Here is a 14,153-nt window from a genome sequence, read left to right as displayed (position 1 = left end):
AGTGCTGCAGCAGCCCCCCCGGGGCTGATGAATATACTTTGTCCTTAAAAGCACAATTGTTACCAGAAAACGTTTTTTATTTTGGTCACCACAGAACCACTTGGAAAGAGGACCCGTTACCTTTACTGCCAGCAGAGGTCAGTGTTGAGAATACTCATTTTATACATTTTAACAGGCGCCAAGTGGATTCTGTCAATGAAATTAGATGATTATTTTATTCTTAAACGATTCTGAAACTCTGTGTTGGTGACTTCCAGATGGACTCCCAACTTTAAAGGTCAGTTTCTTTTAATAAATTTCAATTTGCTATCTAATCTCTTTATAATTATATGCAGTTTTAATGTAATTTAATCGTTGGTCGTTCATTGGTATACTTTTTGACAATAATTAAAACAATAAATAAAAATTTGCTTATGCTTAATTTCGATTTATAGATTTAGCATTTAAGATAGTGAGGATCAAAACAAGAGTGATTACAAACAGGGTCAAAATTATCTTTCCTGTTGTCACTTATTACCATAAATGACCGTTTTAAACCAAAAGACATGTGCGTTAACACACAAGCAATATCACTTGATATTAATATATACTGTATACAGTTTTTTTGAAGGTGATATTGAGTGATTTCTAATGTTTTTTCTTGCTTGTCCAACTTCACACAACTTCCGGAGTAAACGGAAGCGAGAATCCAGACGACGACCCACAATGCACCGCGACAAAGAAAATAGGCCCAGAAATCTTTACGGTGAAGGTAATCGGAGTCATAGACATATAAACGTATGTATGTCTGCGGTTGAAGCCAGTGATTGATCTGACTGTCCCACAATCGAGGCTTTGTTTCTGCTGTGTTTGTTTTTAAAGTGTTCTATAAATAAAGTTTACTTGAATGGAATTGAGGCAAAATATCTCTACCACCCCTGGTGGTTGACTGTGGTATAGGTGATAGCAGCCTGACTGATAAAAGCTAAAAATGCCTTCAGTTTTGTGACAAAATAAAACATATACAGTACAGGCCAAAAGTTTGTTCTCATTCAATTCGTTTTCTTTATATTCATGACTATTTAAATTGTAGATTCTCACTGAAGGCATCAAAACTATGAATGAACACATGTGAAGTTGTGTACTTAACAAAAAAAGGTGAAATAACTGGAAACATGTTTTATATTCTAGTTTCTTCAAAATAGCCACCCTTGGCTCTGATTACTGCTTCGCACACGCTTGGCATTCTCTCGATGACCTTCAAGAGGTAGTCACTGCTTGTATATTTCGACTGTCTTTGTACACATAAAATCTCATTATAACACTATAGGAAATACGCAGCAAAACATCTTTTTGACAGAAATATTGTATTTTTGCAACCACTGCCTTCCTATAGACATGTTTTATTCAAGGACTTTATAATGATCAAGATCAATACGTAATTTATTTTAAAAGATCTGGCAGGAAGTGGTACTTTTCATTATTTGGAAATTGACAAAAGTTTGTGATTTAAAAAGTCAATGTAAACAAACAGCGATGATCAGTTTAATATCTGCCCCCTGCGATGCGTTCTCTGTCATCACGATGATCGGTTATTGGTTTATTTTAGTAATCACCTTGTTTGATCTTCATACCTTTGTGCTCATTACCCACACAGCCAGCAAGCACTATTTATTATATCAAATATGAAACTGCTGCTTCGCTTTCGCTCAAACATCTGGAAACGAACAGGGATCATTTTTCTTCTTTCATCTGCAGCTATTACATTTAAAATCACCCACAGCGAACATGTCTGTTTTATGTTTGCTGTGTGATGGTTGTACCACCTGCTGCAAAGAGCTTCAAAACAAATACTGCAATCACGGCAATGTCAAACTGAAACCTCATAAGAAAGGAGTCTCGTTTGTCTCATTTCATTTAAGCTATCTTTATTTCACATTTATTTGTACACAATAAATACAGTTAAACATCCACTGGTGTGTAAATATGACGCTCAGCAGCCTCTGCAGAGCTTACATTGTAAAATGTGGGTAGTTTGTCACTGAATTTCAGATTCAGACTTAACATGGAATCAGGACCAGTAGCAACTTATCAACAACTTCTCTATCGGGAAAAGAGACTTCAGTCTGACGACTATCTTTTTCAATACAACAGGGTAAACGCAAACTTCAAAAATAAGTTTGATGTCATTCAGATCTCAAGGAGATCAACGAGAACACAGCAACACAGCTGACAGATATCTCTTTTCCTCTGATCGAATTGAACTAAGGTTTAATAGGTTTTTATCCTAATCCTAAACAAACAAAACGAAAAAAAAAAAGCTGTGCTATTATTTGTACAGATATCCATCTCCAAGCTCTCTGTAAACTATTGGTATTTCAAAAACAATACGATCAAAAGGTCATATCTCAATCTCAAAGACACTACAATGGCTATTTAAGGCTAAATAACGCAAGAGCTGACGAAAGAAAAAAGATCTTACCAATATAGCTGGTAAACAAAACGTCAAACAAGAAATATTGAACAAACAACGTAGCATCCACAATACTGAAAAGGAATAAGAAGACATCAAAAAGTGCTTCACTATGACAGTATAGATTTTTTTTATTGGACAGCTAGCAGCTCAGGATGGTTTCCTCCTTAAAAATAAAGGCATGTTTAAACTGCACATTACCTCAGTGTAAACTGTCACCCACGGCAACCTCCTCCTCAACACACCACCTCTGGCACCAGCAGCCTTCACTGGCTACATTAGTGTCATAACAACATTTCTAGATCTTTATTTTACAACACGAGAGAAAGAAAAAAAAAAGTTAGACTATGCATGCTCGCACTACGTTTCTCCCTTTAGGAATTTCTCCACATTTGGTGCAAAGAAAACTAACATAAGAAGCAGGGTTTTAAAAATTAATCGATAAAAAGGCGAAGGATCCATTTCTTCTTGATCGAGACGACTTTCCTAGGAGATTCTCCCTACTGACATAACAATCACTCGACTAAAAATTGCCACTTTTCCCTTGTTAACGTAACCGTGTGCAGCTGCGTGTCGGAGGAGAGGACCAGCCTCGTCCCTGCTGGCGCTTTGATCGAGCGCGGAGACGACCAGACTTTGGGTTTGTGTTGAACTAGCATGTTCACAACATGCTGCGATGTCCTGCCGAGCGTGACGTCGTTGCATAGAAGTAATCCAATTGTGAAAACCCTCGACATCAGTTTGTGAAAATAAGAGAAGGAGCCGCACGGTAAGTGATATAGTGAGGCAGAACAGAAACCGTTATTATTAATATATTAATAATATTTGCAGACGACATCGATATAGATATGTGTGGACTCACCAAAGGAAAAAAAAAAAGTCTTCTCATAATTATGATTTTGTATCTCATGATCAGGAGGTATTGATCTTTGACCTGATGGTCTGAGTGTTTGACGAGAAGGCCGCGCTCATGTTTAGTATTATTTCCGCTCTTGGCAGTTTTTACTCCAACAAAAGGAGGTTAAATAAAAGGTGACGGTGCGACACAGCTAATCAGCTCTGATAGCTTCCTTGTTACTGGACCGTACTGGAAACCAGTGTTCTCGTTTTAACGTGTTATCAGTCGGACTGGTGTGTTTTCGTAGCTGAAAGATTTGTGTGGATTTACTTCGCCCCCACGAGCGAACGATACGACGTTACCTTTCCTTACGTTAACAGACTGTACTGTTTTAGGCCCTGCACAGGGACGCTGTTTCACACCGCGAGAGGTCACATGATCTGCCAGTTATCACTATATCAGCTACTATGAGGGGTAGCAAAGAACAGAAACAGGATTTGAACTGAAGACTGATGTTTGAAGATACTGATCAATATATTTTATCAGGGCTGAAAATGATTCCTGTCCAGGTAGACGACGTGGACAATGTGGATTCTTAAACTCTGAGTACAAAAGAAATTATCGGCTCTATTTATCGGTCAAACGGGAGACAAACACTGAGTCAGGGAGTGTGAGAAATGACACAACTGAAGATGAGAGGAAATTAAAGGAGTATAGTTAAGAGAAAGGCACAATATTCCTCCACAGCACACAAACCCTCTGCCGTGCTGTGTGAAAGGACACGAGGACAAAGAGGAGGGTCTCTCCTGGCCTCCAGGCCTCTTCAGGGGGTTTCGGTTTCCTCGGGTTTCCTTTGGGAGTGCGTTTAGAGGCACAGAGCCGCCCAGTCCCAGCTGGTTTGAACAGAGTTGTCGCCGCCGCCGCCATCGTCTTCACACCAGCGTGATCTCCACCTCCTCTCTCCGCTTCACCTGCCCACGGGGATGCTGCTTCGGGGGCGGAGGAGCAGCACGAACCTGGAAAGATCCATCAATCAATCAGATACAGTGAGCTCTCACAGATCAAATCCTCTCATTAAAAGCACTAAAGTTCAACATGAAAGTGCAACAAAGTGAATCAGTCTGTTAGTTACAGTTACAGCTCTCTCAAAAGTAACTGAATTATTTACCAGTTACTGCATATGAAAGTAGTTAGTTACTGGAGAAAGTAACTTCTGCATTACTTTTAAATGTCTGCTTCAATCCTCGTATTAATGCGCGGACAGCTGTAGTATCTTAGTGTTGCTGTGGCACAGTGTGTACAACACAACGGTCAAATCCTTGTACCCATTATCACTGTGGTGATAGGAGTTATTAATACTCCCGGCCACCAGAGGGCAGCAATGAGTAGTGTTCCTACTCTTAAGCTGTCGTTCCTTGTGGTGGTCAGACAGTAGGAGTCGGTACACGGTGCTGGATGTACATGTTAACTGAGCTTTGCTACAATAGTTAATCATTCTATCTGATGAACTTGAGTTTCTTCAGTTTATATTAAAAAGATTTACAATCACGATGATGAAAAACAAGCTCACATTTCCTGAACCGTGAGGTCGTCTGATCATAAACTGGAAAATCCAGGAATTTGTCTGCTATCCTCTGCAGCTGTCCACTATTTTCAAAAGCAACGAGTTCATTTAAATGTCCGTAACTGTAACTGAAATATTACATTTGTAGTTGAATAACACTCGTCTGGACACACGGTTTGTTGGACAAAACATGTTTGAAGACAATCTTGACGGTAGAAATGTGACACTTTTCACCGTTTTCTGACATTTTATAGACCAAACGAGTCATTGAAAAAAGCAATTGGCAGATTCATGCAACTTTTTTGCAACAGCAGACCTGGAAACAGGAATACAGGCAATAAAATCTCCCATTGTGGATTTCGTTTTGAGGTTCCACAGTATGATTTGTCTGTTCAGTCTTTAAACTGAGAATCATTTGAAAGGTCTCTGGCGGCGGGAGGCTCACTACAGGTAATGAGCCGGGCTCACGGGTCGCTCCTCCATCACTGGACCAACACATTTAGAAACACAGAAAATGTCCACTCACTGGTCGAATGGTGCCAGATCCACTCTCCGGGTATTTGGGAGGCTGAGGTGAGCCTTGGGCTGGACCTGAAGAGAACGGTGGACACAGATTAACAGCTGTCACTACCATTTAGACACCACACTCACTCTGACTACTGAAACACAGACAAACCAATAAGTCTTACTCTGAAAGGGGCTTTTGTGCGGCGCCGGTGGCGGCCTGTGATGTCCATTGTGATAGGAGGGTGGTCGGCCTATGGGAGAGGCTGTGGCGCTGCAGGGACTCGACTGGGGAGAGGACATGGTGGGCGTCTGCAGGGGGCTGCTATGGAGAGGCCCCGGCTGGAAGGGACTACGAGGGGATCGGTCACACTGGGCCAAAGGGGAGGGGGAGGCCTTGGAGACAGCAGGCAAAAAATATGAACTTACACAGTCCAAAATGTTTAATCAACAAGTCTCCCGCTGTATAAAATCAGTCCGGACTGGCAGTTTATGAGCATCAACATACCTGTGCGCTGCCATCTCTCTGCCCGTCTCCATTCTCGCTGGCGCCGGTGAGATCCTCAACCAGAACCGCGGGGAAGACGCCGACAACGCCGTTGAACTCTCCCTCCCAGAAACCATCATCCTCGTGGGTCTCTCTGCTCAGGATGCGGATGATGGCGCCTTCTGGGAATGACAGCTCGTCATCCGTTTGCCCCGCGTAGTCGTACAGCGCCTTGGCAAACGACACTGCGACAGAGGAGGACAGGGTGAGGAGTCACTACATAGACACATTTCTGGCTGTACAAGCAGTCGCTTGGTGGACGCGTCCCTCACCACTGGAGTCTCCGTTGACCGAGCCGGTTGGCAGTTCGGTTTCAGGTTCGGTGGAGTTACTGGAGGAATGAGATCTGGCGTCCAGCGCGGCCAGAGCCTGCAGCATGCTCAGTAGACTGTTGGAGGAAGGCAGCTGCAAGTATTTCTCCGGGACGTAGCCTACCTGTCCGCTGCGGTTTCTGGCCTGGAAATGCAGAAAATACAAACTCACGATGATGACGAGTGGTGAAAAGTTCTTCCAAACCAACAACTGCAGCTGAAACTGCTCGAATCTGTCTACGAACTCAACAGCCAAGCTCAAACGTGAGGATGTGTACCTTGACCCAGTCCTCCATGTCTCCATCGTCAATGACCTCCAAGATCTCCTGCTCCTCGATGGTCAGTTCATCTGGCTGAGAAGCCTGGAAACAAGGAGTCAGATCAGTCCGCATGAAAATAAGGTGAATGTTTAATGTGCAAAATAATTAGAAATGTCAGGTGATTTTTGTGCATTTTGACTCGTGACTCAGTGATATATAATATTTTACTGGCTGCATTAGATTTTAATATATACAAGTTTAAGGCACATACACTAGAAGTTTATATCTGTGGATTATTGCTAGTTGCTACTCTGCAAGGTTATTATGTGCAGGATATAGTAAATTAACAGTTAACAGTACTAAAAATTAAGCATTTTAAGTGATTCACTCTAAACATGTCAGAATATGAGAAAAATATGAACTTACATACAAAATAAGACATAATATGAAGGAACAACTACTTAAATTGTCAGATTATACACAACTGTGAGCTGTACTGAGAGCAGCAGATGAACACAGGAAGCAGTACTTTGAGTTCTGCTGGTACCTTGTAGGAGTAGAGCACTTTGCAGGTGAGGGGGTAGTTTTTCAAGGTGCTGGAGGGGCTGGAGCTGCTGTCATCTAACACCTCACCGCTGTCCTCCATCTCCTCCTCATCCTCTCGCTCCAGATCTGCTGTTCCCTGCACAAATATGAAACATCCCGCGCAAACAGACTCTTACGAGCACTCTTAAAATAAGAAGTTAAGATTAGCGTTGATGCATTTGTGAGCTGTGGGTCTTACGGAGAGTGAAGGATCATGGGTACTGAGGTTGTTCCAGCGCTCGTTCTCCAGCTCCTCCATCACCTGGTTCATGGCGCTCTTCAGCCACGTTTCAACGGCGACACCCGCCTGCCTCAGCAGGTCCAGACGAGCCTCCGCCTTCACCTTCACCGTCTGCGGGCGCAGAATTAAAAATTAACAAACGCGATGATGCACCGATCAACAAACACACACAAGGAAATATAACTGGATCTGGAAGGTCTGATGGTCGCTCAGCCAAACTAACAACTCCAGCACCTGCTGACATGAGGTGTGAGCCGGCTAAAATTATACATTTAAGTGTCTTTCACACCTTTAGCTCGGTTAATTTGGTGCACACACAGTGATGCATTGCTTCATTTCAGTTTTAGTCTGTTTCGTGTACTTTCAAGCCCGACATGTTTGATTCGCTTCCATCGGACATGTTTGACGAGTTTCCCTTTCTGCCTCGGTTTATTTTAATCAAAGTCTGGTCTGAAAAGGAGGATCCTGGTCTGCTTCCAGTTAGACTCTGGTGCAGTTTGTTTGTGGTTTGAAAGGTTTTCATTACAGCAGATGGTCAATTTCAGCATGAATTAAAAATCTAAACTGTATTAAAACCAAACCCAACAACCGAGTCGGACAGGAAGCAGACCTTCTCAGACTCCTTCAGGTGGTCTGGGTCCAGTTTTTTTTTCCAGTATGACACTGGTCTAAACAAACCAAAGCAAGCTCGGTTTCCGAGGCCACAACTAACCAACAGTTATTCTCCTCACCTATTAATCTGTCTTTTACTTTTCCTATTAATCATAAAGTGTCTAGTTGTTCATTTTGCTTAACCGACACTCCAAAATGCAAATATATTACATTTACAAAGATATAAAAGAGAAAATATCCAAAAAACAGTAAATATTTTGTATTTTTCCTTGATAAATAACTTGAACAATTAATCCATAATCAAATTTGTTGAAGATTTATAACACCTATCGATTAACGGATGAACTGTTTCTGCATTAAAATGACAATCTGATCAGTTTTTCCACTGAATTTTATTCTTGCAATTGTAAAATAACCTCTGAATTAAGGCCAAAAGGGATGCTAACAGGGTGGTAACAGCACTACTAATCACACACTGCATTAAGGCTTTAACGAGCCAATATCAGCATTGACGAGTAATGCAGCAGGTACTGTGTCATTTCATCTTTTAACCAGCAGGTGGAGCACTGGGGCCATCTGAAGTAATAAGACACTGATTAAGAAAACAGAGAAATCCACTTCCTACTCAATTACACTGGCGCACACACATACACACACATTACCTCTGCCCTCCGGAGACTCTGCCTGGCCACCTCCATCTTGGTCTCCAGCTCACTGTTGTTTTGCTCTGATGATTCTTGTGTCTCAAATTCCTCCAGGGCCTGAAAAAACAAGCACAAGAGGAAAATCAAAGTCACACTGGCACCAGCTGGCATTAACAACTATCATCCAAAACTCATACAACAACCAGAGGACAGAAACTGATGAACAACAAAGGAAGTTTCCTGCTAAATGGAAACATCAAATCATTTGATGCTGCTGTGGAAGAACGTCACTGATCAGGTCGGCGATCTCTTATCTCCACCACTTAAACTCCACACCGGTTAACATCAGGTGACGGTGGTGAACTCTCTCACTCAACCTGCGTCGTATTGCTTCGTCATATTTTCCTTTACACATGGTGATTTTACGATGTCCTGGTTTATTATTATCAGACTGACTTACCTTGATGCTTTACGGTAAAGGCCAAAGTTCAGAGGAAAAGACACGTTGGTCATTAACAGGCGGTTTAACACGTTCAATATTTGTCGCGTATACGGTGATCATTGATCCTCTCCTCTATCCATTTACACAGTGATGTTTGCCCTGTGTTGAAATCCTGTGCACGTGTGTATAATATAATGTTACCGTTGAGTCGGTTAGTTAGCTGTTAGCAAAAGTCTGCAATATAAAATTGTGTCTGTTTGTAAATTTACTCGACACTAAAGTGTGAACAGCTACGCTTCAGACACAGAAACTCTTCCTTTCTGTTCTCCTTCCTCAGGCTGCTTTATAGAGAGGACATGTTCATTTAGGTAAACACGACAGCAGCACCTGTACCAACTGATGTGAGACAAAACAGGTCGATATTGTTTCTATCGACACGCTGAATGTTCTCGGTGTGTTGTTCCGTCTCTGCACGAGGACATGAGGGCAGAAAACTGATGTGCTAAATGATTGATAAACTCATTTATGGCTCGACAACTTCCTGATAGAGTCAAAGGACAGCTCGGCAGGTTAATCCGAGCTCCAATCCTGTGAGACTTTCAAACATTCAGCTGTTTGAATAGTCACAGATTGTCACTGATGTTGCCTCGAGGTGTGAAACTGGCTTTAAGAAGTCAGTTTAGTGGAGAAAGCCGACTGAGGGCTGGTTAATTAAGTGCCTGTAAACACACTGAATCACAAAGCCCGTCTGAAGCCCGTCCACAACATCATCTCTTCATCGCTTCGCGCTCTCACCCTCTGAGTGTGGATGATGCTCTTGTATTCTCGGGCCACGCGACTCGCCCACTTCCTGGCCTCTTTGTCCAGACTGTGCTCCTCCGCCGTCCCACTCTCCTTCAGCAGCTGCATCACCTTCAGACACAAGCGAGGGAGGAGACGGTGAGGCCGAGCAGGTGATGGAGACAGACTGAACAAAACCATAACAATATTTAACCGAGAAAACAGAGATAAGAGAACAGTAAACATCTTAAATACCTATCATGGAAGACATCACCTCATATTGCCTGGAAGTAGTTTTCTGTGCACAAAGCTCTTACTGTAAATGACCCCACATAGAAACCTCCATTGATTGTGAGATGAAATCTTGCTTCATGCAACTTTTATGACCTACCGGAGCACCTTTATGAGAACCCTGTGGTTTCCCCAATGCCAGTAAGAGAACCACTCGTGCAAGTTATGTCGACCATTTCTGTTCTGACTTCCTCTTTACATATTTAATGGGCCTAGTTTAAAAAGCACCTTGCAGGAAAGTGATACACAGGAGTGGAGCTGGGCGTCACCACTGTCCACCCAGGTCAATTCTGACAGCTGTGTTTAGGTTACACATCATCAAATAGAGCATATTCATCTTAAACGTATGGATCCTTAAGTCCAAACTCAGCTGGCTCTCAATTATGCAAGAGAGCAGAAAGAATCTGTTTCAGAGCCAGCAGCTTCAGTTGACTCAGTCTATGATGAATGCATGCCGACACGTCAAATCAAACCTCACATCACTTAGCTTAGTTTTAGTGTTTCACATTCGACTTCTCCTCTTTTCTTAAAGGAAAGATTTTTACAACCTGGACCTTATTTGTAGCATTAAATACGACCATTTACTCACCCAGACAACTTTGGTGGCATTTGGAGTCGTTTTGGAGAAATTAGCCCCAGAGGAGCGGCGCGTATATCCGTATAATGCGAGTACTCGGGGCATCCATGCGCAGCCTCTATATAAGACATAATCTGCAGAAACTCGTTCATATTCCAATATTTTGTTATGATATGCTGGTGCTATTCTCCTCTGAGCCCGTGGTGGCATGTTATCAACATCCGGCGTCTCTAGGCAACTACCTCTGACGTGGATGATGTCATTACCGAACGCCGGGCGCTGCGAGCAGCCAGCCACAACACGGCGGACTCTGCGGCGGTCGGCTACGAATACGCAATAACGAACCACAGCTGTGCCAAACTACAGCTAAACTAGCCGACCGCCAGCTCAGAGGGGAATAGCACCAGCATATCAGAACAAAATATTAGAATATGAACGAGTTTCGCAGCAGATTATGCGTTATATAGAGGCTGCGCATGGATGCCCCGAGTACTCGCATTATACGGATATACGCGCCGCTCCTCTGGGGCTAATTTCTTCGAAACGACTCCAAATGCCACCAAAGTTGTCTGGGTGAGTAAATGGTCGTATTTAATGCTACAAATAAGGTCCAGGTTGTAAAAAACAAAAGTTATCCTTTAAGATGGAAACAAATGCCTAAACTTTGAGTTGAGAGGTTTCCATATGACAACACCAGTGTGTGTGTGTGTGTGTGTGCACGTGCGTGCGTACGGAGGGAAAAGGCCGGGGCGGGGAGGGTCAGCGCGCTCCGATGAGGCCCACTCACAATGCCTCCTTTTCACAGCTGGGCCGTTCGCAGGGTCCGGCCTACCTCCTGCCCCTCCCTCCCAGCTCAGCTCTATTCCTTACCGGATCCCTCTGTCTGGTGCAAGCGGTGTGGGGAGGGAGGGAAGGCTCTCCACCACTAATGTTTTCTTTAGGAACAGGCTGCTGCTTGTTTGACTTCCAATGAAAACAACGCCGGCGTTTGCAGTTTGAACAAATTGTCCAGTGTTGTCCGGAGGAGCAGAGGGCCAGTGCAAAGGAGGACCAGCAGAGTCGGGCAACGGACTAGCATGGCTAGGAAAGAAGCATGTGTGACCTGGACTGCAATACATTACATTCATGCACAGCAGCCACCAATAAACCAGCAGCAGATCTGCACACCAGCGTTGTCTTACAGGCTGATAATAAAATACTGAACGTTGACATTTATGCTGTTTGTTTTATAGAGGGCTAAAATTTGCTATAAATGGCGAGTGTGGGTGGAAAACTCTCAGCTCATGAGACACTACGGGCTTCGCGAACAGGTGTGCAGAACAGATTGCACTCGAGTCAGGGCCCGTGAGTCAGGTGGGATTCGCTGAGGTGTTCAGGTTGTTACGGGATGCAAATTTCACACACGAATCTTTTACAGCCCCAAGTGTTTGGACAAGGCAGCTGGGAGAGCAGATGTTGATTAAACCACAGCAGGAGATTCAGACCGAAAATAGCACCAAGTTTAAAAAAAACACTAGAATTACCGCCACGTGGTTCTTTGCCTCCGCCGACCAGTCGAGTTGCAGTTTACGTCCACGTCTGTCCAGAGTTTTTCACTTTATTGACATGTATGATTCTAGTGAATAATGTCCAGAGAGAAACACGCTGTCTTCACTTACAGACTATTTTTCCAGAGGAGTCCAGAGGACTGATGGAGAGCTTCATCACATGGTGGAACAACAATCATCTGAAGATCAATATCAGCAAAACCAATCAGCTTGTGGTGACTACGACGCTTCAAATATGGATGGTGCTGCAAAGAAGCTACAAACTGTGAAATGTGAAGGCTTCACACACACGTGGACGCCCAAGATTAGCATCACCCCTTCAGTATCTGACCAAATGTGACATATGGTCACATGGCCTTCTGTTCCTGAGTGATGCTGCTGAATAACTGACAGAAAAGTTCTTCTGTGCAACATTATGACATCACAATGGACCTGACCTTTGACCTTTGGGATATAAAATGTCATTTTATCCTATATCTGTGTCAGATTTTGTCATAATTAGTGAACAAATTCTCGAGTTATGGCCAAAAATGTGTTGTGTTGTCACAGTGACCTTTGACCTTCAACCACCAAAATCTCTTCAGTCCATCCTTGAGTCCACATTTGTGCCAAATTTGAAGAAATTTCCTGAAGGCGTTCCTGAGACATCCTGTTCACGAGAACGGGACGAACAGGCAGCTGTCACCAGCATGGAGGCATAACAAAGAAAAACTCCCACGAGGATGCACAGGTGGAGCCATGATGCTTCAGGTTTTAGTGGGAAACACAGTAAAATACAATCCAGGAAGTCCAGTTTAAGCAATAGATTGAAATCGCATGTGAACACACACCACAGCTGTGTACAGTGTAACACCATGAGGAACACTGTGGGGTTATCTGTGGGGGAGGCTAATCTATTTCTTTAATTCTAACACAGGACGGATCTCGTGGAGGTCAATCATGGGTCATCAGAGTTTTACATAGTCAGACCAAGCTACAAACAAGAACTCAAAATAGCCCCATACTGAGGAAATGAGATGCTACATCTAGACTAATATTCGCAAAGACAACTTTTATGAGATTTACGGCGAGAGGACGAGGCTGTGTGAGGCTGGACGTAGCACTGTTTTGAGCTACGTGCTAACAACAGCATGCTAATACACACCATGACTTGAATTCTGGCGTTCAGCAGGTGTTCACCATCTTAGTTTAGCTTGTTAGCATGCTAGCATTAGTTTTGCAGGCATTTGGTTATAAATCAAAGTATTGAATAAATTAAATTTTTAACCTAAGATTCATATTTAAAGGGTCGCTAAAATTTCTACAATTAATCCCGAGGCTGTCGTGAATATTGGTATTAAATTTCATTGCAATCCGTCCAATAGCTGCAGAGACTCAAAACCACAGCCTCATGATGGCGCTAGATAAAAAGTGAGGGGATCACCAAAGTCAAAGGGACTCATCCTCCAGTGGTCCTGAGCTGGATCCAGAACAGGGTGTTGTAGACTGGCCATGAACTCCTTGTTCCACTTGAACAGATTTTGGAATGAAGTCTAAACAAATCAAAGCGTCATCTGTTGAGCTCTGCTGCCCTTCTGACCGTTTGCACCCCTGAACCGCCTCCTCCAGTTTGTTTTATCTGCAGCGCTCTGCAGGGACCCAACCCCCGGCTGAGCCTCAGCAGCCGTGAGACGATCGGCGTGACAGAAGAGCGTTAAACACATCTTCTACTCAGGAGGACGTTCATTTATTCCATTTCTCCATTCATTCACATTTCCTTGTAAGATGTTCCAGTTTAAAATGAATTTAAATGTTCATTAGCTGAGCTGCTAATGACTCTAGAAAGATTAAACTGATGATAAGGGGTCTCACACACACACGCATACACACAGCAACAGAACGACAGGAAACAGAAAGCTGCTCTTGAGCAGATACGCCATCACTGTGTTGCGCTGTTCATGTTTGACGTTTGATGGATT

General features: G+C 43.3%; 1 protein-coding gene across 1 annotated transcript in view; it reads right to left on the bottom strand.

Moving 5' to 3' along the window:
* Window positions 1-1,944: 1,944 nt before the first annotated feature.
* LOC121617114 (F-BAR and double SH3 domains protein 2-like) overlaps window positions 1,945-14,153 on the bottom strand; it is a 33,406-nt gene continuing 21,197 nt past the window's right edge. Inside the window, exons 11-20 of the mRNA XM_041952156.1 lie at window positions 9,796-9,912; window positions 8,577-8,675; window positions 7,261-7,413; window positions 7,024-7,158; window positions 6,495-6,578; window positions 6,178-6,361; window positions 5,867-6,090; window positions 5,544-5,754; window positions 5,381-5,445; window positions 1,945-4,306 (exon numbers count right to left, since the gene is read on the bottom strand). Of these exons, the coding sequence (XP_041808090.1) occupies window positions 4,223-4,306; window positions 5,381-5,445; window positions 5,544-5,754; window positions 5,867-6,090; window positions 6,178-6,361; window positions 6,495-6,578; window positions 7,024-7,158; window positions 7,261-7,413; window positions 8,577-8,675; window positions 9,796-9,912 (1,356 nt within the window). The 3' untranslated portion in view covers window positions 1,945-4,222. The remainder of the gene's footprint in view (window positions 4,307-5,380; window positions 5,446-5,543; window positions 5,755-5,866; window positions 6,091-6,177; window positions 6,362-6,494; window positions 6,579-7,023; window positions 7,159-7,260; window positions 7,414-8,576; window positions 8,676-9,795; window positions 9,913-14,153) is intronic.

Source organism: Chelmon rostratus, chromosome 14 (genome assembly GCF_017976325.1).
Source record: "Chelmon rostratus isolate fCheRos1 chromosome 14, fCheRos1.pri, whole genome shotgun sequence".
NCBI lineage: Eukaryota > Metazoa > Chordata > Actinopteri > Chaetodontiformes > Chaetodontidae > Chelmon > Chelmon rostratus.
This window is presented reverse-complemented; position numbering and strand designations above follow the sequence as displayed.